This window comes from Prionailurus viverrinus, chromosome X (genome assembly GCF_022837055.1).
Source record: "Prionailurus viverrinus isolate Anna chromosome X, UM_Priviv_1.0, whole genome shotgun sequence".
NCBI classification, from domain to species: Eukaryota; Metazoa; Chordata; class Mammalia; order Carnivora; family Felidae; genus Prionailurus; species Prionailurus viverrinus.
The window spans coordinates 104,501,699-104,527,962 of NC_062579.1; the positions used below are offsets into that span (position 1 = coordinate 104,501,699).

A 26,264-nucleotide genomic window follows, 5' to 3' on the forward strand; every position below is an offset into this window, starting at 1 on the left:
CCTGACTTCCTTTCAGCTCCCTCTACAGGTTAGAGTGACTTTCCTGTAGCTCCCCCTGTTGGTTAGAGGGTGGAGTTACTCAACAAAATTTTATTGAGTGACTGTTATGTTTTGGATACAGTGCTAGCTGCTGGGGATACAGAGGAGAAAATGGGGAACGAGTGGGGGTGTAACTGAGCAAGGGCTGGGAGAGAAGGGAAGGAGGGAGTTAGAAGATTCCGGCACCGCCTGTGCTGTCTCCATTTCCTAAACTCCCCGCTTTATTCAAGCCACGACAGTCTGGCTTTTGCCCCGCCCACCTCCCCAAGAGCGCACTAATGAAAGTCTCCGGGGGACCGGAATTATCGGATCCAGTGGGAAGAGTTTCAGTCCTCATCTTGAGTGACCGTGGAGACAACGCCTTCCTTAGCTTCGCTGATAGTGTTAGCTCCTGTCTCCAGGTTTTTCTCCTACCTCTCTCGCCGCCCCATCTCTCCTTCAACCTGTCTCTTCGGTGTTGGTGCTGGTCGGGACTTGGTCCTTCACCCTCTTCTCCGCTAATCCCACTGCTTCCATCTATGCGCATAACCTCCACCCCCATAACCTGACTCTCAAATCCTGAAATACCAGATGTTTCTCTCTCCAGCCTCGTTTCTTCTATTAGCGAGTTACCTGTCTCTGTGGTAGCACCTGTATCCTATTTCCCTCTACCTGACTCCCACCTCCACCCCAAGTTTGTTCTTCAAGATTCAGCTTCAGTGTGACCTCTTCTGGGAGGCATTCCAGAAGCACAGCCCAGGTTGTGAGGGACTCTCCCTTGGTGTTCCCCACCACACTCGGTGCTTCACCACACGACACCAGGGCTTCCAGATTACTTCCGCTTATGCCACCAGGCTGGTCTACTTGAAGGCACGAACTTAATCTGCACTTAGTTCCCAGCACGGGGCTCAGTAAGTCAATTTGTCAAATTGACTTCAATTTGTCATCAATTTGTCAAACTGATGAACATAAGAAATCCCTGGGCTGTGGAGCGCCTGGGTGGCGCAGTCGGTTACGCGTCCGACTTCAGCCAGGTCGCGATCTCGCGGTCCGGGAGTTCGAGCCCCGCGTCGGGCTGTGGGCCGATGGCTCAAGAGCCTGGAGCCTGTTTCCGACTCTGTGTGCTCCCTCTCTCTCTGCCCCTCCCCCGTTCATGCTCTGCCTCTCTCTGTCCCAAAAATAAATAAACGTTGAAAAAGAAATTTTTTTTAATTAAAAAAAAAAAGAAATCCCTGAGCTGTGAGCAATTCAACGCAGAAGAGGAGCTTAGGGGTGGTGGCTGGGATGGGTGTGAGCCAGGGAGATTTAAGACCTGAGTATTTAAGCCCGTTTTCCCTTTCCCTTCTGCAGAGGCAGCCAGGGCTGGTGGGACTGGAGGGACCATCAGGGTCAGAGCACGAAGATGGCTGGAACTGAGGAGGCAGGCAGGGTCAGAAACCGGTTACATACAGGGGAAATGAACAACCGTATTGAGGATAACGGGAACCGGGGTCCTCACTGTCAGAGATTGGAGTTACAAATATGGATAGGGTGGACCCTGGAATGAACCCTGTGGTGTTTAACTGGAATCGAAGGTACCAGTTTGAACTCATGATTTTTAAGACAGATACATATGTGTGCATGCGCGCGCACACACACACACTTACATATATTTTCTCTATGCTAAGGCTTTTAGACCAGGATATCCAGATAGTAATGATGATACCTAGTGCCTACACCTTGGCTTTGAAAGATTAAAGGAATCAAGGCTCCTTAGAGAAATGTCTGATCCCAAGGCTGGGGCAGGGAATGTATGATTCTGGGGCATATTAAGCCACATAGTGAAACACTGATCAAAAAAACCAGAGATTGGTCAAAAGGACACAGGAGCCAGCTTGGAGGGGCTCTCTCCAGTGTCCAAATCTGCGATGTGAATATCAAAATAACGAAAATGACTTAAAACCCACGGACTAAACAAAACAGGACTCCATGAGTCCCACACTGATGCAAATAAATGGTGAAGGGAATTTTTTTTTTTTTTTACGGTATTACGCCAACCAATAAATGTAGAAAGAATGATAGAATGAGAGTCACCATCAGTTGGCCATCATAATGCCACCAGGCATGAATGATCTATGGACACTAAAACTAGTGAGGGGAAGTTTGAGGAAACAGGATATTTATATACCCTCAAAGGATCTCCACACAAAGTATTTTCTTAATTTCAAAGGGAAACCATTAACTGTACAAAAGAAACCTGGCAGGTACCACCTGAACCAAAGGACCAAGGTTCCCATCACCAGCAAAAGGACGGTGATGCCACGTGTATCCTGCAAGAACACACTGCCAATGCAGTGTCACTTCTGTGGTATTTCTGCCCAAAATGCATGACCTGAATTTAATAACTAGGAAACGGCAGTGAAACCTAAATTGAGGCACAGTTTTCAAAATTGGCCAGTACTTTTCAAAAGTATGAAAATCGCAAAAGGAGAGACTGGGGACTTCAGATTGGGGGAGATCAAAGGCACATAACAAAGTGTAACACATAATCTTGGATTGAATCCTGGGTCAGAAGAAAAGATTTTTTTTTTTTTCCTTTTTGCTAAAAGAACATTATTGGGACCACGGGAAACCTTTGAATAGAGTCTACAGATTGGATGGTAGTTTTCTATCAAAGGTAATTTCCTGATTTCGATAGTTTTATTACATAGACCGTCCCAGTCTTTGGGAAAAGTGCACTGAAGCATGTAAAGGTAATGGGGTGTCATTTCTGTAACTCCTCAGATGGTTTAGAAAAAAATACGTGAATTCTTAAGTATTGAAGTATTCGCACATACAGAAGAGAGGGGGAAACAGAGGGAGAATGCTAAAGCAAACGTGGTTAAATGTTAACTAGGGAACCTGGGTGAAGGATGCACGGGAATTCTTCGTGCTACTGTCGCCACTTTTCCGTAAGTGTGAAATAGAATAGTTCATGTTTTTAAGATACTGAAAAGAAAATGGAGTGTTTATGACCTGAGTCACGCATACAAGGCTTTTATTTTTCACCTGTCTACCCACCCATGTTGTTCCAAAACAATTTATGAATAGGAACAAAATGAATAGGTCTTATGAATGGGTCAAAAACAAACAGCAAGAGAAAAATGAAAAAATAAGTAAGAAGTCTGTGTGGCCTTGGCAAAAACGGTCTCAATCGTCCCGTTGTACAGAATGCTCGTGAAAAGTCTGACAGACCGTGTGGAGCGGTTTCCTTTCTGTTTTGGGAAACAGCCCCAACTTCAATGCAGCTAATTCTCCTGTGGTCCTGGTATCATTTCATCCCGAACTTGACTGCGATGAGACACACAAAATGCAATACGGGGATATGGAGGCAGAAAATGAATTATTCAGAAGAATAAAAGAGCCTTTAACAACTTTTACAGAATTTTATGCATGTGTACACACTTTATTAAATTTGCATTCTAAGATATACACAAGGTCAGCATTTCACAAAATTTTCTAGAATTTATTCCAAAAGCGGTTATCATGAAACACAGTGATTATATAAGTTAGTCAAGCAAAAAGAGCGTCTATAGGATTTTCTTATCGTATCATCTCTTGTACTTGTTTTCAAATAGAAGCCTGAAACAGGATATATTAGAATAGGAAGGGAGAATTTTATTTTTTATAACAATGACCACTTTTCAAATATTAGACTTTATATAAAAATAAAGGGGTACTGTCACCAGAGCTCATTTGAAGGTTAGCATCTCTTTTTATTTATTCCAAAACAATCCCTGCATAAACCTAACTTTCTAGTCAATTTAAGCAACAAAAACGAACCTCGGTTTAAACAATAAAGTGAATCATCTGGTCTCCTAGTTCTCCTTCTATTGGAACAACTTCATTTTCCTGTCCCAATTCTAACCCACCACTGAATTTCAAGAAGAAATTTCAATATCAACACATTCCAAAGGTTGTTTCTCAAGAGTCCTAAATTAGAGCCCCAAATTCATGGCCAAAAGTATCCCTTTAAGGCAAAGAAGACAGTAGAGCGAAGGTGGGTAAGTATCCTGTAAGAGAAAACCACCTCTCGGTATTATATAGGCAGAAACATCTTCACGTGGTTCTTTCACAAGCGGAATAAACACACTGAATACCCTCGAAGTAACTTCTCTTTAAAATGGCACACTAGGGAACGACCTTCATAATATATACATTTATGTTAGGATTGAAAGATTATGGACTCTGCACAGGGGAAAACCATGTGAGAAACAAAGCCATTCGTGGCCATCGTGGTGGTTATTACAGTTTAAAATCGACGCCACATGTGATGCTGTCACAGAACAACTTACTGCAAGCTAAGCGACGCTCTCTCAGAATTCAAAGAGGATAGATTTCCCTTCAAGTCATACAGTGTTACTACTCTGTGAGTACCCTCAAAGCACATCATCTTCCTTCAGAATTCAAGAATCTTTGCCTTCAAAGGACACAAAGGCAGTAGTTTCCATTTCTTACATTCATTTAAGACGTGGAATATTATGATCCTAGCGGGAAAATTGGCATATTAAACACAGACAACCCAACCACGATGTCTCAACATTAAAAGAAATCTATCACAACATTTTCACACAGTTTTAAATAATAAATAACACAACGATAGATTACACTCAGCTTTTTTAAATAGCTCTGTCAGGATTTTCCTCTTTTAGAAATTAAATAACTTACGGTACCTCAGACTTACTATCGTGTCCACTGTTCACAGCTCAACAGCTTCTTAAAAGCAGAATGCACAGTAACATGGGCTTTTGCGGCTCCTGAGAGCTTCCTCGGAGATACGAAGCTGCCCTTGCTAGAAGGCAGCATCAACAAGAACTGGATTCTGACTCTAGCGGCAAAAACACAATAACCAAAAACACAGTGGGCAGCAGCACTCACCACACGACAAAACAAACAAATCCAAGGACGAGAAAGGAATCAGCAAAAAGCAGCAATCAAAACAGCATGTGGCAGTAAGACACATAAAGCCCCCTTTTCTAGCCTACCTTATGACATACACCTTTACAGCCCAACACTGCACCCCAAGGCACCTCGGGCCTCGGAATACCACCCGAAACAAGCTGTCAAGCTCCGTGTACGCTTTTCTACACAGTGCTTTGTGTGTAAATAACATTATTCATTCATTTGTAGATGCTCCACACATCTGGTCAAGGCAGGGATTTCTTCTCCTTGATAACACCACCTAGAAACATTAACAATATTTTATATATTCCTTCGGGCAACAGGTTTGGGGAGAAAAACATCAACCGCGGTAGCTAAGGCATAAGAACCTCTGGTGACTAATCCAGGCATCCCGTCAGTCCATTTACATTCTCAGCACTAAAATCAATCCTCACGTCATACACTCCGCCAGCAAAGCGACATGGATAGTAATGAAAGCAACTACGTGTTCCCTCCCCTCGGTGAGAAATGGCAAGTAAGCAGCTCAAACAGGAAAGGGAAACAAAAGAATGTACTTTAAGCTGATGCGGAAAAATAAAAATTTAATATAATCGAAAGCAACCCATCTATTATCGTGGAATAAAGAGATTTGAAACTATGTAGTCAACAGACAACAAAAACAATCTCTCAAGCAAGAGAATTTCTGATCAACTTTAGCTGTCATGTCACTGCTGGGAAAAAGAACCACTGTTGAAAATACACATCAGTGCTTTCCTTTATTAAACGCATAGACTCTAAAATAGGTGCTCTCTGAGGCACGGAGGGAAAAAATATATACTCTAAGCAATCAAAAAATGAGTCATTTGAGATTTAGTCACTAGATCCAAAACGAAATCAGCAAGAAGAGACATGAGTCAGGTCACTACACTCGTAAAATTGAACTTTAGAGGAGAGAGATGCCAAAAAAGAACGGCATCGAAATGGTTGAAGTCTGTCACACTTTAATCCTCATTATGGATCAAAGCTCTCTGCGTTCCTCACTGAAATGTTTTGTGTAGGAAACAGCAGTTAAAACACTGAATCAGAAATGGGTAAGTCACTTGGGTGAGAGATCATCCATCAAGATGAACGAAGAGCATGAATTGGTGCATGCTACTGGAGACTCTGCGGTTGTGCTGCCTTTAGCCAGTGAGTCTGAGGATAAGCCACTGCTGCTACTACTGCCATCCAAAATATCTGAACTGAGGACAAAGCAAAAAGAATTATAAGCAGATGCATCTATCAGGGTAAAGGTAAACATAACATGCAACGACATAGTTTCAAGAACTCACGAATCGGTAAGAGCATTTGTAAATAATAAAAAGCATAAAAGCAACAGCAATGAACTACATAATGGACTATATTCAGATACCTGCAAAAACAAAGTCACAGAAATCCAAAGGAAGACGTTCAAGGTTCTGTAGCATTTTAGTGCTCTCGTGGAGGCACCAGAATGTCAGCGTCCCCCTTGACAGGTCACGATTTTTGTGAGGGAGTTAGCTCCCTTACCTTTAGCTCAAGAGATTGCTACCCTTAGATTTACCTTCTTCCCTTCCCATCAGCCTTAGAGTAAGAGCGATGGTTCCTGGTTGAGGTACCCTGGACTGTCTGAAGTACTCTATTAAGTACACTGCTTCATGGTTCCGCTACTCCAGAACAACAGGTGTTCGGCTACTCTAGATTTGACCGCTTTCCCATTCCCAAGGTGCCGTCAATTCAAACACATTTGTTTCCTGATTTCCCCCTCCATTCTTGGTCTTTTCTATTCTTCTCATTTTGTGAATTTCTTATACCGTTTCCTTTTCCCTTGCTTTCAAAACCCAAAGGTGTCCCTGCTATCTCTACAAGCTGCCTTCAGTTACTGTCCAGTTAGGCTGCTAAAAGGAATGCTCTCTAGCCACAGACCCAATACCCTCACCACCCTCCACTTGCCTCTCTGATTCTGACAACTAGCTTCTGCTCCTATCCTTCACTTGCCTCTCTGATTCTGACAACTAGCTTCTGCGCCTATCCTTCCGCCAAAACACCTGATGTGGGCATCAGGGCCTCTACAGTCCAGCCCAGGGATGCCTTCCTTATCCATCCAGCCCAGGCTCTCATGGCTGCCAATCACCCATCTGGCCTGCTTCACAAACCTGGCTTCATACTTCAGTATTCACAATTAAGAGCCTTCACAGTTGCGCACCAGGCTGCCTTTCTGGTTCAGATTCCCACTGATCCAACAGTGAAGTTCTATGCTCTAGATCTGGCCTGAATTCATTCACATTCATTTATTCTAGTATTTGTTGAGTACCTACCAAGTGCAGGAAGTAGGCTAGACATTAGAAATACAGTGGTGTCTAAGACAGACATGGTCCCTGCCCTCATCGAACTTACAGTACAGTACAGGAGACAGACATTTAAATAACTCTGCTAATACATATATAATTTGTGATCAAAGCAATAAAAGCAAGATACAAAGGGCTCTGCGAGTACACAACATGGGTAACCTGATCTAATTTGGAGGAACAGGGAGGAACACGTTCCCCAAAAGTGATACGTGAGTTGTCACTTGGAAGATAGGTAGGCATTAACCAGGTGTGGTTTGGGAGGAAGCAAGGGTAGTTTTAGGAGCCAAAAGCAGGCTAGTGTGGCTGTTCAGTACAAAGGGTAAGAACACAATGAGAGACAAAGCTGGAGAGGTAGTCAGGCAGTTTTAGGATTTACACACACACACTTTTTAATTTTGGAAAGGGAAGCAAGCATAGAACTGGAGAAGGATTAATGATCGGGAAATATGGATTCTAAATGAAGTCTGGTTACTAGCTCTTCTACAAAAGCCCGCACTGGTCTAAAGTGCTCTGAGGCTCAATATTAAGAGTACTTAATATCGGGGCGCCTGGGTGGCTCAGTCGGTAAGTGTCCGACTTCGGCTCAGGTCATGATCTCACGGTTTGCAAATTTGAGCCCCACGTCGGGCTCTGTGCTGACAGCTCAGAGCCTGGAGCCTGCTTCGGATCCTGTCCCCTCTCTCTCTGCCCCTCGCTCGCTCGCTATTTTTCTCTCTCTCTCAAAAATAAACACTAAAAAAAATTTTTTTTTAAAAAAAGAGCATTTAACATCATTTTTATGAATTTCCAAGTTAATGTAGTTCCAGTGTTAACCCATGGTACATTTGGAAGTTTCTGGGCCCTATACCTCCCCCACCTCAACGACATGTAACATTCCCCTCCACACACTTCTCTGCTATTTTTCTTCAAAATGTCATTTCTATTGCCTGTGGATTGTTTTTAGGTGGAGACAGAATACAAATAAGCTTCGGAAAAGTAAAAATAAAAATGGAAACAGTATAGTCCACAGTACTCCCAGTCTATGCTCACTGCTGTGAAATGCATCATTAATAATACCACTTTTAAGTAAGAAGTTCGGAAAATTTAGCTGGCTCTGATATTTTTTCAACCCAATGGGAAAATAGGTCTAAAATATGAATTATTCAAAGTACTGAAAGAAAGTTACACAGATAATCTAAGACACTGGAAAATCAAAAGGCCTTTATATTTGCCTTTGGAACATATGTGATTTTTCCTCCTGCAGCATTTTGCCTAGACTAATATTAAAATGAATTTACTTTCCTAAAGCACATATTGGCCGGGCAGCCGAAGGACATGCTCTGTGCTACTTGGCAGGAAAAAACAGACTTAGATTAAAATTTGGCCACCAAGCAGATAATCTGAATATAAATAAAGACTTTCTTATTCCAGCCACCAGACTTATGGTGAGCCCTGGGTTAAAAGATTCCATTCGTAATAAGACCTGCTTGCTTAGGTGAATCCTGCATTCATTCAAAAACACAGAACATGACTCATGCAGAGAGAGCTCTCACCTAACACCACTGATTACCTTAAGAGAAAAAAGCTAACAGGGAAGTTACCAAGAAGTTACCAAGAGAAAAAGAATACAAATCTGAATTTTTCGTTTTGTTTATTCCTTTTCAGGAATTTCTTCTCTATTCTTCAATACGAACATGCGTAAAACTTTGTTCCTTTATAGTACAATAGCATACCTCCATCTAGCCTCCAGTAGAATTTACTCCAGATATTTTCACAAAACTAAAACCCGTTCTATCCAACAGTCACAAACTGCCCACAGTATATCCATGTAAAGCAAGACTTACGTGATTTTTTTATTCATAGATCACTGAACAAAAGTGACTTTCATAGTGTTCGCTATTAAACCTTCTACCAGGCCTTCTAAAAGCAACAACATATGGTCCAATTTGAGTTTATCTTTTTCCCTTCCTAGCTTAAGCTCTGATGGAGGTGTTAATGAGCCTCAGACTAATGGCTGAAAGCCAGACAATGCAAGGAAAGCAGAGGACCTAGACAGTTCAAACTGGACATAGGGGTAACAAATCAAAAGTGAACGATGGGGTGCCTGCGTGGCTCAGTCGGCCGAGCGTCTGACTTCGGCTCAGGTCACGATCTCACGGTTTGTGGGTTTGAGCCCCCTGTCGGGCTCTGTGCAGACAGCTCAGGGCCTGGAGCCTGCTGCGGATTCTGTGTCTCCCTCTCTCTCTCTGCCCCTCCCCTGCTCGTGCTCTCTCTCAAAAATAAACATTAAAAACAGTGAACGAATTCTAATTCATTTTAGCCATGGTGTATACATATTGACGCAATATCTAAATCACACAAAAATGCTTATAATTATTACGGTAGTGCCCTCTGCCTAAAAAAAATAAGGGTGAAAGCATAAGAGAATCATTAAAACATTCAAATAATAAGGTAACAACAAAATCAGGATGTCCAGCGTGTCTCACACTATTATCCATCTGGGTCAGCCACTTGGTGCCTTGAGCGGTCAATAAACTGGATTCTATCAGATTAGATTTGGCAGGCAGGTAAATGCACTAGAAATAAGCCACAGCTCTACCAACCCCAGCACAGATCCTGGTAGAAGCTAAGACTTACAGGGCATCCCCTACCCCTTGGTGTGGGTTAAACTGGTCCCTAGGGTACATTCTCTGGTCTCTACCGTCTCACCTGAAGAAGGCCCAGCATTATCTTTCTGCATAACTTCTAAGTTTTTAAGATCACACATTTAAATATTATCATTTCCCCAGTCACCTTGGGGATAGGAACTTTAAAGTATCAGCACAGATGTCTAAGCTGCTCACATAACCATGTTCGAGGTATACGAATACAGTTCTGTTATAAAATAAATCATGATTAAGTCTTATTCTTTGCACATATCACATATTCATGATTAAATTTTCTTGCCATGACACATATACCATTAAAAATAATGTTAAAGTCACTAAGTGAAATCTAATGAAAAATGTTAAAATAAAACTATAAAGGCTAAATTAGCAGTCACAATAACACTGATGCAGTGGGGAAAATTTTCACGGGAGAACTTGTCCTTTTCTGTGCGAGAAACAGACTACCACTTAATCTTCACTATATGACTGGTGGCCCTCAAAATTCCTTTATGTAACGTGCCACAGATAATCTTGTCCCCAAAAGGACAAGGAGCAGAACAAGAGTTCTCAAGACACAAAAAGAATCAAAGCACCATGGAAAGGTGAACTTCCAAGCTATCGTCAAATTCTTGATGTTCAGGGGCGCCGGGGTGGCTCAGTCGGTTGAGCGTCCGACTTCAGCTCAGGTCATGATCTCACGGTTGGTGGGTTCGAGCCCCGCGACGGGCTCTGTGCTGACAGCTCAAGAGGCTGCAGCCTGCTTCGGATTCTGTGTCTCCCTCTCTCTCTCTCTCTCTCTGTCCCTCCCTGGCTTGTGCTCTGTCTCTGCCTCTCAAAAATAAATAAAAATGTTAAAAAAAAATTCTTGATGTTCAGAAAGACTAAATCCAGAATGACAGAATTCCTGCCTTGTGGTTAACACTGCTCCCCAGATTTGGTTGGCAAAGATTTCAGAATTTTCATCTAGTAAAAAATATGATACGAAGAGCAGGCCTACTATTCCTTTGCGTGGCAGTTAACACGCCGGACACAAACCCCAAATGGGTCCATACTCAAACTTCACACTTAATTTACACTTCAGCCATCAGATTTTAAAAACTATTATCTGATATATAAAGCTTAATTTACATTGAGGAGGACACTTGTTGGGATGAGCACTGGGTGTTGTATGGAAGCGATGAATCACGGGAATCTACCCCCAAAACCAAGAGCACATGTACACACGGTATGTCCGCCAATTTGACAATAAATTATATTTAAAAAAAATAAAGTTTAACTTAAAGTTTTAAAACCCATCTCTTCTTTATGGGGTGGGGCAGAGAACAAATTACAATAACTTAAATGATGAGATAACATCTACTTATGATCTGGTGGTACCTTCTCTGCTCCCTAAAATATATCAATATGGTTTCCTCAGCGATCAAGTATACTGTTACCCTTGGCAACAGAAACCAGAACACAGTCTCCGTCTCTGTCCCCGTTTCTAAGAATACGGATGTCTGATCAATGAAACTGCATTAGAGAGACAGGAAAAACAGTTTCTGCAAAGGCAGGATCTAATTTTTACATATCATGAATAACTCATGTTTAAAATCTCTTCATTGCAGGCCTACATGTCAGCAACACTAGTATACAAGGGGTCCCAAAAGTCAGTGCAATTTTAAGTTTTAATATTCTCAGAAGTCCAGATGCTATGAACTGACTAAAAACATCTTTTAAAGCTTAATTACTTACATACCTTTCACACTTCGTTTTGTGAGTTTTGAGCAATAAATTTCTTTTTAACATATTACTTGAGCCACATGTTGGCTTGTTACTGCTCGATGACTGGTCTCATGTGAATAAAACAAATCTTTCCAGGGTGAAGCGACACTTTTTGCCTTCAGGGATCAAAGTGCCCTTGATCGCCAATGTCAGTGTCCCCAGGGCTCTCATAGCTAGTCACAGGTCGGAGGAGAACGAGCGTAGTGGCAACAGAAATAGGACAGAAATAGGACCCTCACCGCAGCCACCATGGTCGACAACGTACATTTTGCTGCTCAGAGGAATAAACGTCTGAAGGAGAGGTAGGGACCCTTGGCAAATACCCTCTCTTCCCCTTTTTATTTGTGTGAACCTGTTTTATGGCATCCTGTAGAGTCCGTGACAATATTTAAAAACTCCACCGCACCCTGTATGTTTTCAGCTCGGCAAAATGCTTTCGTATCTTTTCCCTAACTTGGTTGCTTGGTTAGTAACTGGGTAAGCAAAGCTATTTATAATGTCATGTGCCTATATTAAAACACACTTTACCATAAAAGTGATAGGCAGTTTCCACTAAGTATAGAGTTTCATCCACTAGTCCTGTTGACAAGCTTTAGAAGTTTTCTCTTTGCAATCATCTACATACCTGGAAAAGCACTCTATACCGAAATTAGCACACTGAGCCATCAAGGACAGACACACATGAGAGAGAAGAGAGACTGTGGGGCTGAAAATAGCTAGAACAATCTAAAAGACATCTGTCCCAACATTAGAACGGCACTGATCGACAAGTCTAATAAACTAGAATAATCTGTGACTTCTTGGTCAACTAGAAGTACAGGTTATCTTACATAAAACAAGTATCTGATTTGGAAAGAAAGAATCGCTAATCCTTATAACCTTATAAGTAGATTACACAATTCTTCCATTTAGAGGGCACCGTCCTTCTATTTTTGTATAAGTGTTTATTTATTTTATTTGAGAGAGAGAGAGAGAGAGAGAGAGAGAGAGAGAATATGCACACGCAAGTGTGTGAGGGGCAGAAAAAGAAAATCCCAAGGAGGCTCCCTGCTGTCAGCACAAAGCCTAATGCGGGGCTTCAACTCACAAACTGTGAAATCATGACCTGAGCCAAAATCAAGAGTCGGACGCTTAACTGACTGAGCCACCCATGTGTCCAATCCCTCCAATCCCCCCCCCGCCCCTTTTTAAATAAGTATTTCCATCCTTTTTTTTTTGAAGTGAATGTACTGTTGGGCTCTTAAAAAAAAAAAGACCCTCGGCTATAAACTCAGAATCCTGACAAAAGGTGCCAAACAGTTGTGTCTAGAACACAGGTGCTCAGTGAGTTGATTAGAAATACATGCTAAAAGATTTCAACATATTACCTGGCCACTGCCACTATCCCTTCCCCTTCCTTCCAATATGTACATCAGCATCCAAGTACTCAACTTCAGGTAGATGAAGAGAAGTTGACTGTTGCACAAAAACACTGAAGGGTCTTAAGTTAGACACCCAAACTTGGATGAGTAAGACTAAAAGAAATTATGTGAACAGACCACAGGAGTCAGGAAGTATTGGTATACAACAAAACCTCAGTTAGGATTATGACAGAATACCTCCAAAATTTCCAAAAGATTTTTATAACAACAGGAAATGCTATGGAGAAAACGCCATGCTTAAGAGGATGCCGGTATTCTCTGCTCAGTTAAAAGAATATACTACAAAACGTGGCAAAACAGCCACGATCGATGCACACTGTCCACAGCGACCCAGGAACACTTTCTCCCGCCAGCCAGCTGCTGCCCCTCCCCCACACCATTAGCACCCACTGAGAGAGGCTGACCTGACAGGAGCTAGGAACGAAGGTGCCAAGAAGAAACACACATTCCCAAAAAAGTACTCAATGACTTTCAAATGATCTGGTTTTCCACGGTATCTGTACCTCCATGGAGGTTTCCCTTCCACAGAGCATGAATCAAAAGTTGAATATTATTACAAATGATCCCAATGTACTTTTAATGTGGCTCTTTTTAAACAGATCATACTCTAACATCTTTTCGATTTTATTTCATTTTTTACCATGAACTGAGATCAGACAGTTGTGCAGCCTCCGGAGACAGCATATTGGTAGTGCCTTGGAAGAGCCTCTTGGGCTGGCTTTCTGTTTCCATTTCACCTAAAACAGAAAGAGATGATGCTACTGTAAAACAATTTTACAGATACGGGCGTGGTGCTAAAATGGGATGATCTTTGTTTAACCAAAGCTCAGAATACTTCTTCAAAAGCCATTACTTCAAAGCTATTTTTCCATGCGCTTTAAGGTGGAAGAAACATGCTTCCATAGAACCTCAACCAAAAAGTAAGCAGCCCTAAAAAAAAAAAAAAAAAGAAAAAAAAAAAAAGAAAAAAATAAAAGAAAAAAAGAAAAGAAAAGAAAAGAAAAGAAAAAGCCCTTCTTATTTAGCACACTACGGATATAGTCATGTTCTTTAACAGAAGAGGAGAACACTGACTGCATCGGGCAAAATGAATCAAGGCTTACCACAGCAGAAATAAAGACTCCCCAAATAGCTGAAGCTGACAGTGAATAATGATTTATCCTAGAGAATTAGGAAAGACTATTGATTTTATATTATTTTAATAGTGGAACATTTCCCGAGTCGAAGTCAAATGGGTTGAGACATATGTAGTCTAATAAACTCAAAGGTTGCTTTAGACTACTGAGTAAAATGAAGATTAAAAAAAAATAACTCTGTTAAGAGAAAATACTGAAAATCGGAACCTAATTTTTCTAAGATGTTACACATGATGAGGCCCAGGGGACTTGACTACCCAGGTAAGGTTTAAGGAAGCCTTTGACATCTTTACATACAAATGAAATGTGTGGCATGGAAGAAGAAAATCCCATGAAAAAATCATACTTTTACTCTTCGCTAGAGTTCTTTTAAAAAAAATAATAACTGAACGCCCATCTGTAACCGAAAGCAATTATTAGTCAATTCACAAAATTGGTGGTGTACCGGCTACCCCAATTTTCCAGATTTTCTCAGAACATCTAGAAGGTAGCAGAAAAACTGCATCCATCACAATAACAACATTTTGCCCCCAGGAGTGCTAAGACTAAAAACCCTCGGTTAGACCGAAAAAGCCCCTTTCCAAATAAGTCATGATCTAAAACACACAAATAAATACCTTAGTTTTGAGGCTCCTTATCTGAGCTTTACAATGGAAGATTAAACAAAATTCAATTCTTGGGCCTAACTGTACTCCAATAGAAAATTAGTAACTGTGAACTTAAAGCTGTACAAGATTCTTAGGATGGAGAAAGATCAAGCAAGAACAAATGCAACATTCATTTTTTTTTCATATTATCAGTTAATTCATATTACCTCTCTTCTGGAACTATTCTGAAAATCGCTGAAACTCAGGAAAGGTTATATCTTTATCTGCTTCTTCCAGGCTTTAATATGGAGCTTCTAAAAGCTACTGCTGGACTTTCAACAACACCTTGTTAGCAAAAGACTTTAGCCCTTTTTAGCAAAGAATCCCTCCATCTGCTGGTATATTTTGGAATAGCTTTCAAACTAAACAACCATACTAATTCCACCAATTTCCTGCAAGATATTTAAAATTAATAACAATAATGATGGCTCTTGTTTCCAGGTGTTAGTGTCACGTAATACCTCCTGAGAAGGTTCCTATGATTGTAAATAATTCCCTGCGGCATTAAGGCTACTAGTTCGTAAAGTAAAATTTATTCGCTAAATACAAACATTGTCACCATATCAAAATCTATTTTCCAGAGCACACCATCTTTAATTTTAAGTTATCTGAAATATCGTACTTTTGGAATCCGGGCATGATGCTATCACTGGAGTTTCCACTAAAGCTGCAAGTACCTGTTAACCTAATATTAGGAGAGCGACTTGTTTCTTGGCCCCCACAGAGATCTACACAAAGAAATCACTTAGTGCATTGCTTTTTCAAAATTATTGCTACAACTCTCATTTAAAATGACCCCCAACACTTGCAATCACATGGATACAGGCCCAGGAATAATGACTAAACGTGCATTAATTTTTTTTGCCTTTTGAAAATAGACTCCGGGGGCTAGGCATTTGAGTATGTTTATAGACCTATTCGCTATGACATAAGCACATACTTCTGCAACATATTAACTTGCATCTGTTTTCTATTCAGATCACTGAGAGGCAAAATTTTGGGAATATATATTGGTAATATTAACATATGAATAAGATTCAGTTGTGAAGTGTAAAAAATATGGACAGTGTTAAGTAACCAATTTACAAACTTCAGAATCAGTAAAGCATACATTGGGAAGAATATTTCCTATTTCTTCAGAAAAAAGGAATCACGCCTTGAGCTAATTTCAGACAGAAATTCTAATTTGTCATTCAAGCTCAACTAGGTTTAATATCAGAAGTGGGACACTTACCTTTTCTTTTAAGAGGACCAAGAACACTGGGCCTAATGCACTTGACTGGACTCTGACTCCTCCTGCTTCAAAGAATAAACAAACAGGATGATGTGAAGTACTTTTAAGATGCAAGACAAACATTATAGCCCAAATAAATCAATAAAATTGACAGTCATGTAGAAAAAAATGGAAAATGCCTGTGTTGTAAGTTGAGTAACTGAACTGCCAATACATTATCTGACCTGGAATATGATAATCTGAAAAAACACGGCATTTTAAGCTATTTTAAAAAATCGTCTAGGGGCACCTGGCTGGCTCAGTCGGAAGCACACACAAGTCTTGATCTCAGAGTCATGAGTTCAAGCCTCACATTGGGTGTAATAATAAAAAAAAAAAAAAACTTAAAAATAATTCTGTAAGACAAAATATCCACAAGTTTTTTCAAAACAGATAAACCTTATTAAAAAACTATTTGGGTTTGACTGCCACTATCCCTTCCCCTTCCTTATCCTTACAAAGGATAGATTATTGCACGCTTGCACGTGTGCGTGTGTACGTGGGTTCGTTCTCTGGCACCACGTCTCAAAAAACACGTCTCTGGTAAAACGTTACTGCTAGAATATAGGTGGTAGGTATACGGATGTTCATTGTGTCCAATTTTGCTGTCTGTTGGAAAATTTCCGTAAGAAAATGTTGGGGAAAAAGGTCATCGGGAGACACAAACTGAACGTGTAGCATTTCAACCACATTTTTCGAAAAGTAGACTGACTTACCTGGAAAAGCGTCTTGGACTATGCACGGGACTTGGCGGCAGCCCACTGCTGCTCACAAACATTTGTAAGGATGGTGAAAAACATTGCTAGAAAAAAGCATATTTAATATTAAAATAGTTCTAGTGCTCTGGCTTTCAAAAAGTTCTCAAAATAATAGAAACGACATCCTTAGAACTGCTTAGCTGCGTGTGTATATTTTACATACACAGAAACACACACGCGTGAGAATATGTACCTAGACTGACGTACCATTTTCTTCAAGTTACTATCAGAAACTTTCATGGATTTTCCTTCCAGTCATTGGATTTTTTAAAAAATGAGGCGATTTGTGTGTGTGTGTGTGTGCGTGTGCGTGTGTGTGTGTGTGTGTGTGTGTGTGCGTGCGTGCGCGCGCGTGTTTTAGAGTAAACAGCTCAGTGTGTGAAAGACAGCTAACACCTTGTCAAGGAGCCTACCTTTCCAAACCCTCTGGTGGGTGATGGTGCCGGAGAAACTGGAGTGAAGTCAATCCTTTTAGGAGAATATAGCTTCTCCGGCTTCTCAAAATCGCTATCACTCTGTAAACATAAAATGTTACTTCCTTGTAATTCACAATTCAGCCCATCACAGTTCTTCTTTACTACTCAAACACGCCTACACTTTTAGAACAGAAATGCAGACACTAAACAGTTGCAATCTAATATCCTGGCGGAAAAGCAGAGATCAAAAACCGAATACAAATTTGGAAATGGGGGAGACAGAAGTGTCTGAAAAAAATTAATGAAGCCAATGAATGACATAAAGGTTTCCAGAAAATCAAAACCAAGCAAACATGTGAGAACTTTACCAGGCTCAAGCTCTCGTCCCATGACTGGCTGATCTGCATTGCTGTCTGCACTTCCCTAAAACAAATAAAAATGACAGGCCGTCAGTGCTCAGAAGCAAGACATACATTAGGCTCTGCTCTGTTCTTGTGAAGCACTAACCGTTCGTGTGCAGTTTCTCTGTTCATCATATCCATGCCTTCCTCCTACGAAGACAAGCACATGCTGAAGACACAGTATTTACCCACATCCACACAGTTCTCTACTTCAAAGTACAATTTAAAAGACTTCTTTCTACCAAAAAATAAATAAATAAAAGACTTTTCTACCGTCTTTGACATAGTTACAGTACAGCAGCACATGCTAAGACTGTCACCCAGGCCACATCTGTGTTTCACCTGCACGCACACTCAGAAGAATTTGCATCTGTCTATGGCCACCCAGAGTGGACTCATTTTTAATATCTACATCTTCAGAATGAAAATAAAATCCAAATGGAAGATTCAGACAACTGCAGCTGAGCTAGGAAGTAGAATTTACCCTTTTGATCTGATGCAGTCTGCTACTAGGAACGCGATTTGGTGACGACGACAGCAACTGGAAAGGAAAAGTAAACACTTACTACTTTCTGAATCACAAAGCAGTGTCTGCTGTCAGTACCAGTGTCCAACCTCCTCCCAAATAAGATTTCACATTCTTCTCAGAGATCTAGCGCTTTAGATCACTGAACATTAATGCACCAGAGGCAGGACACTCGGTTTTTGGAAAGTACACCAGGTGTCCAACCTCAAAGCACCATCTGTCGCAAGACAGGCACTGACTTTAACACTTTTCCCAAATGAATGCAGAGCTGTGTACGTTCATGTAAAAAAGGATCCCAGGCCTTGGAAATATCCATTACCCCACTTATCTAAAATAAAGAACTAGGTAAGAAGGGAAAGAAAAAACTTGTAGTCATTTTTAACACCAATGCACCCATGGAGGAAGATAGGCAAAGAAGCCCAGTATAGTATTTTGTCTATGATTAGTGTTTATTGAAAACACTTCAAATCTGCAATAGGGAGATTTTGTTTGTATGCTCTAAATCACTTCTAAAATTTGGTCACTACCACTACATATACCACTGTGGTAGAATATACACCACAAACCTTACTAGTTAAGAAAAAAAATCAACGTGGACGGCAATGTGTATTTTTCAAATAACCATTCCTTTCCCTTAGAGCATCATTTTTTGACAACACAAGGCTAAAATGGCCTGGGGGCCAAATCATGTTCCTTCAAAATAAACACAATCTGATCCCAGAATGAAAGGTAGAATTCATCTCAAGAGACCTTACAGGGTTCTAATAGCCATAATGTTAACAACTGCTATTTACTCCCTAATGAAACGCAAACAAATTTGTAATGCTGTAAGACAAATAAGACAACAATCCAGTTACAAGAGGCCCTATCCTATTAAAACTTCTAAAAACCCTAATGTAGTGAGGTAGAATAAAATGGCGATAAACTGTTCCAAGTTTTTTAGGCAAAAGCTAATCCAGGTGCCATTTTTAAAAGTTAGACACTGAAATATGATTTGACCTCAAAGGATATCTCTTCAGTACCCACCCTTTTCTCTTTCTCTTTCCTCTCCTAGGCTCTGAAAATAGAAAAACTTTACAAATAAAATCCTTTGCAAAAGTGTTTTTTTTCCACTTATAAAAATACCACGTGTTTACCACTAAACTCTTAATAAGGCCATTTGAAAAGCACTGGGCCACGAGGCAAGTCTCTAAGGCAGGAAACACTAACAGGATACCGTGGCGTGGCAGAGAACAGGGACGTGGCAGAGAACAAAAGAAACCCCAGGGGCAACGAAATCATCAGGAAAGCCAAAGTAAAGAGTGCAAAAAGCCGACAGTAGAGGAAGTCAGAAATGTAGATGCTGCATCTATATAATGTACAACTTGTCAACTAAGAACTAGAAGGAAGACCCAAAAGGAAGACAGGGAGGAGAAATGCTGGGTCTTGTACCAGAAACAAGAGCAATGTACCAAATGAGAAGAAAGCCAAGCACTTCAAGGAGGTGCTGTTAATGGTGTTAAGTAAAGCGAAGAGCCTAAGTAGGAGAAGGAAAGAGGCCCCTGCCGCTGGGCACTGGTGATTTTTTGCAAGAACAGTTTTTTAATAGCATGGTGGTGGGAGCAGTGAGATCACAAACTGGTCGAGTAGCTGGCAAGAAATTGGGAAACAAGGAGCTGGAGGCAGCTGGGTGTAGATTAGGCTTTGTAGAAGCTCGGAGGGTTCAAGGGAAAACAAAGAGAGACGTAGGGAAAAAGACAAGTTTGTGTTCCAGATATTCAATGTGTGAGTCAGGAGAAGAAGGCAGGAGCGAAAAAGCCAGGGAGGAGGGGACTAGAGTGGAGACAACAGACCAAGCAAAGGGACAAGAGACAGAAAATCTAGGAACCATTGGAGAAAACATCACATGTGAAGGTAACGACATCTTAAGAGTAAGAAAGCTGACGTTTATACAAGATGACCGTCTGCCTTCACAGAGAAGGGTCAGCCACTGAAAGTGAAAGGTCTAGGAAGCTCGCAATTTTTAATTAGAATATTGCTTTGGAGAACAGCGCAGAGTAAGTGGCAGGCACCCTGGGCCCAACATGCCCAGAATTTATCTCCCGGCCCTTCAGATGACCAATACCTTGAAATTTCCCTACTCGTAATAAAGGCAACGCTTTTCCCCTGGCCGCTAAGAAATAAAAGTTCAGTCCCCTGGAGTCCTCCTTCCCCTTGCATTTACACCTAATCAGTTGTCAGATCCTGCACAGACAACTCCTGCAGATCTTGCGTCGCTCCTTTCCATTTCATTCAACACCTTGCTTTTTGCAGGTTAATCTGAGAGGTGGGTAAGCGTATTAAGATTTATAGAGGACACTGTGATTGAACACACGTGGTATAACCCATCCGATGATCGAAGTACCCGAAGGGTGCTCCGGAAGGCATCCCAAACCAGGAAGCTCAAAAGGAGAAGGGGATGGAGGGAAGGAAAACGTAAGGATCCACAAAGAGAAGTGAACCAATGTGGCCCCTTCAGCGAAATAGGCATTTTTGTGCAGCCAGAGCAAAACGTATCTGTCAGGGAGTAGGGAGAGAGGAATCAAGACAGAGTTGATAAGAATTTTCACATCTTAGAAAAGAGCAAAGTCAAGTGTAGAGAGGCGAATTCATTTTCCCTTCTTTGCTATACTACTGATATCGGGAGCATGGCTGCGTAACAAGCAGAAACATTTCTCATCTACAGGGCGAAATGAAGCCGTTCTATTTTCCAGTATCCTCGGGGAAGAAGGTGAGGTAAATCAAACCTCCAGACAGCTAACATTTCCCCCTTTTAAGTATTTCTAGCCACTTCAGCTGGAAATGTTCCTTAAAAGTGTATTTTATTTCTCCTTTCTTAAACAGATTTTACCAACCAGAATGGCCTTGACCTATCTCTATTCTAATCCCAGCTCTGCCACTTAGCAATTGTGTGATTCTGAGCAAGTCATTTCTATCAGCTGAGTCTTAGCTGCTGCCTCTTTGAACTGGTAAGGACATCTTTGGCCCTGCCTACTTCGCAGGGGGTGGCTATGAGGATTAAAAGTGTGAAAGGACTCGGTAACATGTAGAATACCATAAAGACACAGGGTATGGTACACTACAAACTGAAAAAAGGTTAGTGACCCAGGTATCCTTAAGAACATCAAGTATTTTACAGTTCAGTGCCAGTGAGACCCTCAGGGACCATTAACAGGCTCTTAGCCCTTATGCTAAGCCACAGATTGCGTTGTTAAAAACCGGTCTGCTTTTCAGTTTTCCCCTCTCCTCCTCTGCTAGCAGCTATTAGTATACCTTAAGCCCGAATGCACCTCTTTTGATTTGCTGCTTCTCACACACTACTGAGTTGGAAGCTTATTATGATTGTGCATAATTTTAGATGATTTGGAGGTCAGAGGCTCTCCTGTAAACAAACTGATGAACCTTTGTGCACAGACTATGGAAATCTAGTGCGGCCATTCAGAGGTCTGTTTGCTTACATCTCAGATGTCTTTCAGAGTGATGCAGCTACTGGCTAAGTGGGCTCCACATGTGAAGTGCTACTATATTAAAAACCTCATCATAATCTCTCCCAATGCGTCCAACTAATAGGGTGACCCCTGACAGCTCGGGCTATTTAGAACAGTCACAATTAGCAACTCTACCGAGAATATAAATACACGCATTTTAAAGGAGATTTCACTTTGGATACATAGCACTGTCCAACAGGTAAGTGTCAGAAATACTCGGCTAATGTCTAAACGATTTTTTGCTTCCTGGGATAAATAAAGACCATTTTTCTCAGCTATATTTAGAAGTTAATCCTGACTTCCCTCATAACCATCATGCAAGCAGTGACAAAAAAAAAAACAACGAACAATTTTTAAAAACACAAAGTCCCACAGCCAAGAAAAAAGTCTTGAGCAGATCTCTGTTTTGCACCAAAAGCTGACAAGGGCCACAGCATGAGCAAGATAGGTAAAATCATTTTTTTTCTTTAGTGAACGATGGTACATAGCACATCATCTTAAGAACGAACTACGTCTGGAAGTATTTTCCCCAATCCATACCACTAAAAATACTTACTTCTATACTTACCAGGGTATGACGGCTCATAATCGTTGTACTATTCCTCCGAGTTCTAAATGTGTAAGGTTGAAAAACCTGAGAAAGATCACTAAAAAATAAAAATAAAATGATTAATGTCTTCTCCTTTAAGACATCCTTCAACTGTATTAACGCCCACTCTCCAGTTAACAATGAATCTTCGATGGCTCCTCACTCCATACAATGAATAAACTCCTCACCGGCCTCTTCAGAGCCTTCCTAGTGGCTTGCTGTGGATCACAGGTCTACCCAGATACTGATCTCCTCAGTGCTTGGGGGGCAGCTAGGAGAGGTATGGGGCGGAGCTCCAGACTGGTTGCTTCCAGCTGCCTCTGGCCAGAGCCCACGCCCCCAAACCGGTTCCCACCAGACAAGAGCAGCCTCATCTGTTTACCCCAGAGCACCTAAACGTGTTGCTGCTTTCTGTGTGCGCCATGACCGTGAGAAGGGCCGGGCCCTGTTCTACAGTATGAGCCCAGTTAGCACCTCTCCCACTACTGCCCTAAATATGTTCTACCTTTGAACCCGCTGTGCAGCTAAATAAACGTACCTGGGGTTTTGTTCATGTCGTCTCTTCTGTCTCCCCCCCCCCCCCCACCATCGGCCCAAATCCTTCCTCTTCTTGAGCACCCATTTCCATGCAGTGCCCTCTGTGAAGCCTCTCTTCAATACACAAACCTAACGCAATCATCCCTCCTTTGAGTCCAAAGAGCACAATGGGAAATGAGATTCTTCTTGAGATACCCACTTTACCTTTTATTAAAGAAAAGTGTGCGTGTGTCTCAAACTCCTTGGGCAGAGGTCTTTTGTTCATCTTTGTACAATCTCTCTGCACTGCCTAGCAGAGTGCCATGCCCATAATAAGAGGGCAAGAAGGATTTTCAGGACTGAACTGAATTGGGTTCCCAGGGACTGCTGAAATCACCTAATCCAGCTCTCCTAAATTTTGAATGAGAAAACTGACACTCATGACCACAATCAGGGAGAAAATTGGGATGAGGTCTAGTCTCCTCACCCCTGCTTCTGTCGCATCATGCTACCTTGCAAGTATTTACTTAGATCCCGATTCAAAAAACAGTGCATTATTTCTACAACAGTCTAAATGCAGGTCAGTGGGATGGCCCCGACCCCCTAGCAACTGCTTTTGCTTACCAGATTTTAAAAGACAACCCCAAAGACCAATTTATTCCTATAGTATCAAAAATAAATGTAGAGCGGAGGACGGCATTAGGAAAGCAAGGAGCCACTCCAACCTCCCCCCAGTTTCAAAATTTAGTAAAAGAAAATAAGTAAATCCATTTCCCCCCAAAATACAGATATTGTAATCAGTTTGACAGACAAGGATTACCTGTTTCTTTGCCTTCACTGTGCTTGATTAATGATTTTGGCTAATTCTACTCCCATCCCCTTTTTTGGACTAATTCCTTTTCCACAGGGTCTCACAAATTAGCTCTCTACTAAGATGAATTGTCTTACTTCTAAGAGTGAAATGTAATAGGCTCAGGAGGTCTGCCAACCTCCTTCACCATCACAAAATTCTACCTTAAAATAGACCCTCTGGTGACTTATTCACATGACAATACAAGACCCTACCACTAAAATTCAAGGGTTGATTGTTCCCATTGTTTTCTAAAACATTGTTTTCTTTAACTGATCTAAGCTACAGGACACCCTTCTTTTTTTTTTTTTTTTTTTTATTCACTGGAATGCATTTCAGGCAGTTTTGGGATCTGAAAACATTAGGACAAATCCGAATCACTTAATGTGACAGGAACACGCCACTTGAGTACAAGTTATTAGATAAATTGTGATTTATTAAAGTAAATGCTCTGTTAATGCCAGGGTTCCTAAACCGAGCTTAGAAATAGCAGCTCTTAGAGACAGGTGTCAAGTTGCAAGTCTAGTTCCAGGGGCTTCAGTCTGACATTCAGTGGTGTAAATTAGGCAGGGCAAGCAACCTGTTAGAAGAGCCAGAAGCTCCTTGTAGTTCCTTTCAGAGTGAGCCAACAGAGCCCCAGGTAAAGAGGGCCTCATTTCCCCCCACGCTTCCCAGAGTTTGGGGTCAAACTTTCACTCCACCTTGGGACCCAAGTCACTGGCAAGCAAACAAGCCCCCCCCCCCCCCCCGCCCCCAGTTTGGAGAACCCAAATGAGCTCCAAGTCTCACTTTAGGGAAGGAAGATTGCTTGCAGGGAATAGAGGAGACCCTGAACCCCCTATTCATCGTCCCCCACCCCGCTCACCTGAGCCCGTGGATCAGGGGAGCGCTGCTGGATCTCCTCAGGGCGCCCCCATCAGATGTGTCAGGCTCAAAGTCCAGCTCCATTTTCTCCTGAGCCATGTCGGAGACTTGCGGGCAGGCACAGCGGGCAGTGCTCAGCTCCTGGTGCTTAGCTATGGACTCCCAAGACTCTCACTGCAGGACTGAGCTGCTGGGGACTGGCAGCTGGGGGCGGGGGCTAAGGGGCGGAGGCTTGGGGGCGGGGGCTGGGGCGGAGAAAAGCAGGAGAGGAGGAGGAGGAGGAGGAGGGAAGGAGGATGAGGATGAGGAAGGGAGGCTGATAGTGAGTGAGGGGAGGAGGAAGGGGAGACGGTAGCGAGAGGAGGTGGTGGTGGAGGGTGACAGAATAAGGGGAAGACGATGGAGAAAAGAGAGGGATGGAGGGAAAAGAGCAAGAGGAAGGGAAAGGGGATAGATGGAAAAACGGGAAAACAGTACAAGGAGGACAGAATCGGGAAAGGAAGATGGGGGAAAGGACGAGGACGGAAGGGAAGGAGGGCAGGGTGGAGGAAAAAGAGGAGCACGAGAGAGGGAAAGGAAAAGACGAAGTATGGGGAAGAGGAGAAGGAGGCGGACAGAGGGAGAAGAGGAGGGGGAGGAAACTAGGCAGCGGCGGAACTCATGTTGCTATCTTTCGGCCGACGACCTCAAGTGGGGCCGGGCTACAGACACCGCAGCTGCCCGGGCAGTGCTAACACCACCGTAAAGCTGACAGTCGGGCAGGGCCCGGCCGGGCGGCCTCGACGGCTCCAGCTCCCCATGCTCGGGGACCCGGTCCAGCCCCCCATGCTCTGGGACCCGGTCCTAGGGGCTCCTCAGCCCTGCGAGGGGTGCTTATCCCCTCCCTACCCCCCCTCCCCGCCTGGAGGACAGGTGGGGGGTTCGGCCCGCCGCCGCGGTGCCTCCTCTTCCTCTCTTGGGTTCTGATGGCCCGGGGGGAACCCCTTGGGGCCAAGACCAAAATCTACAACCTGCCGCCTCTTCCGCCTCCCACGCTTCAGAAGCGGGAACCTCCACCGGGGCAAGTCTTCCGCGTCCGGGCACCTATCGGGTCCTGCGCACGCGCCCGGGGGCAGCGCCAATGAGCCCGCGGCCACGGAGCATGCGTGGGAGCCCCGCCCCGCAAACCTCCTCCAAAGTGGGAGGAGCGTTTCCAGGGGGCCCGGCGCCTTCCTCTATGGCATTGGCCCGGGGACCCTGGCGCCCGATTTTGAAAAGAACCAATAGTTTGGAGACACTGGAGCATCATCTTTCAGGAGGAGTTTGGGCCAATATTCGAGGGAAATGGAAACTCGTGGTTTTCACGTTTTTTCGCTCCCAGTTTGTTTGCTCTGACCTCTGTGATCCCTGCTCGTTTCTTAAATCCCTTGATTTTGTTGGCCTTTGGAGGGGCTGATTTCATTTTCAGATCACCCATTTGGTTGCACTAGACAAAACGGAAGTGAAAAAATAATGAAAGTTCATATGGCGAGTGGCAAGGAGTCATCTCCATTTTGCAAGGCTTCGACGATGTTAAGAAAAGTCCTGAAGAACAAGTAGCAGACCCAGAATTTTTTTTTTTCTTTCTAGGATTTATGGAGACCCTAACAATAGCCATTCGGCACGTGTGAGGCCTGGAATTATTTTATTTAACAAACACCTACAT

The 26,264-nt window shown here is 42.5% G+C and overlaps 1 protein-coding gene across 4 annotated transcripts; it reads right to left on the minus strand.

Annotated features, from left to right (window-relative positions):
• Nucleotides 1-3,411: 3,411 nt before the first annotated feature.
• PABIR2 (PABIR family member 2) lies at nucleotides 3,412-25,674 on the minus strand. Of its 4 annotated transcripts, none has more exons than XM_047843978.1 (10): nucleotides 24,582-25,674; nucleotides 22,330-22,408; nucleotides 18,214-18,270; nucleotides 17,836-17,879; nucleotides 17,697-17,751; nucleotides 17,326-17,427; nucleotides 16,871-16,956; nucleotides 16,116-16,177; nucleotides 13,739-13,835; nucleotides 3,412-5,218 (listed from the first exon to the last, which is right to left on the minus strand). In XM_047843978.1, exons 1-10 carry the CDS (start codon nucleotides 24,677-24,679, stop codon nucleotides 5,149-5,151), a joined length of 750 nt encoding a protein of 249 aa, XP_047699934.1. In that variant the 5' UTR covers nucleotides 24,680-25,674; the 3' UTR covers nucleotides 3,412-5,148. The 4 variants fall into 4 exon arrangements, with proteins under 4 accessions (XP_047699934.1, XP_047699932.1, XP_047699933.1 ...); XM_047843976.1 differs by having other exon boundaries at nucleotides 3,412-6,158; XM_047843977.1 differs by having other exon boundaries at nucleotides 16,116-16,180.
• Nucleotides 25,675-26,264: the final 590 nt, after the last annotated feature.

Coding starts and splice junctions, on each gene's coding strand:
- PABIR2 (XM_047843975.1), bottom strand. CDS start 24,679: ATGGCTCAGGAGAAAATGGAGCTGGACTTTGAGCCTGACACATCTGAT. Junction 16,181..16,870: donor AGTCCAAGACGCTTTTCCAG/GTAAGTCAGTCT, acceptor TATTCTTTGAAG/CAGGAGGAGTCAGAGTCCAG. Junction 13,836..16,115: donor TGGTCCTCTTAAAAGAAAAG/GTAAGTGTCCCA, acceptor TTTCTGTTTTAG/GTGAAATGGAAACAGAAAGC.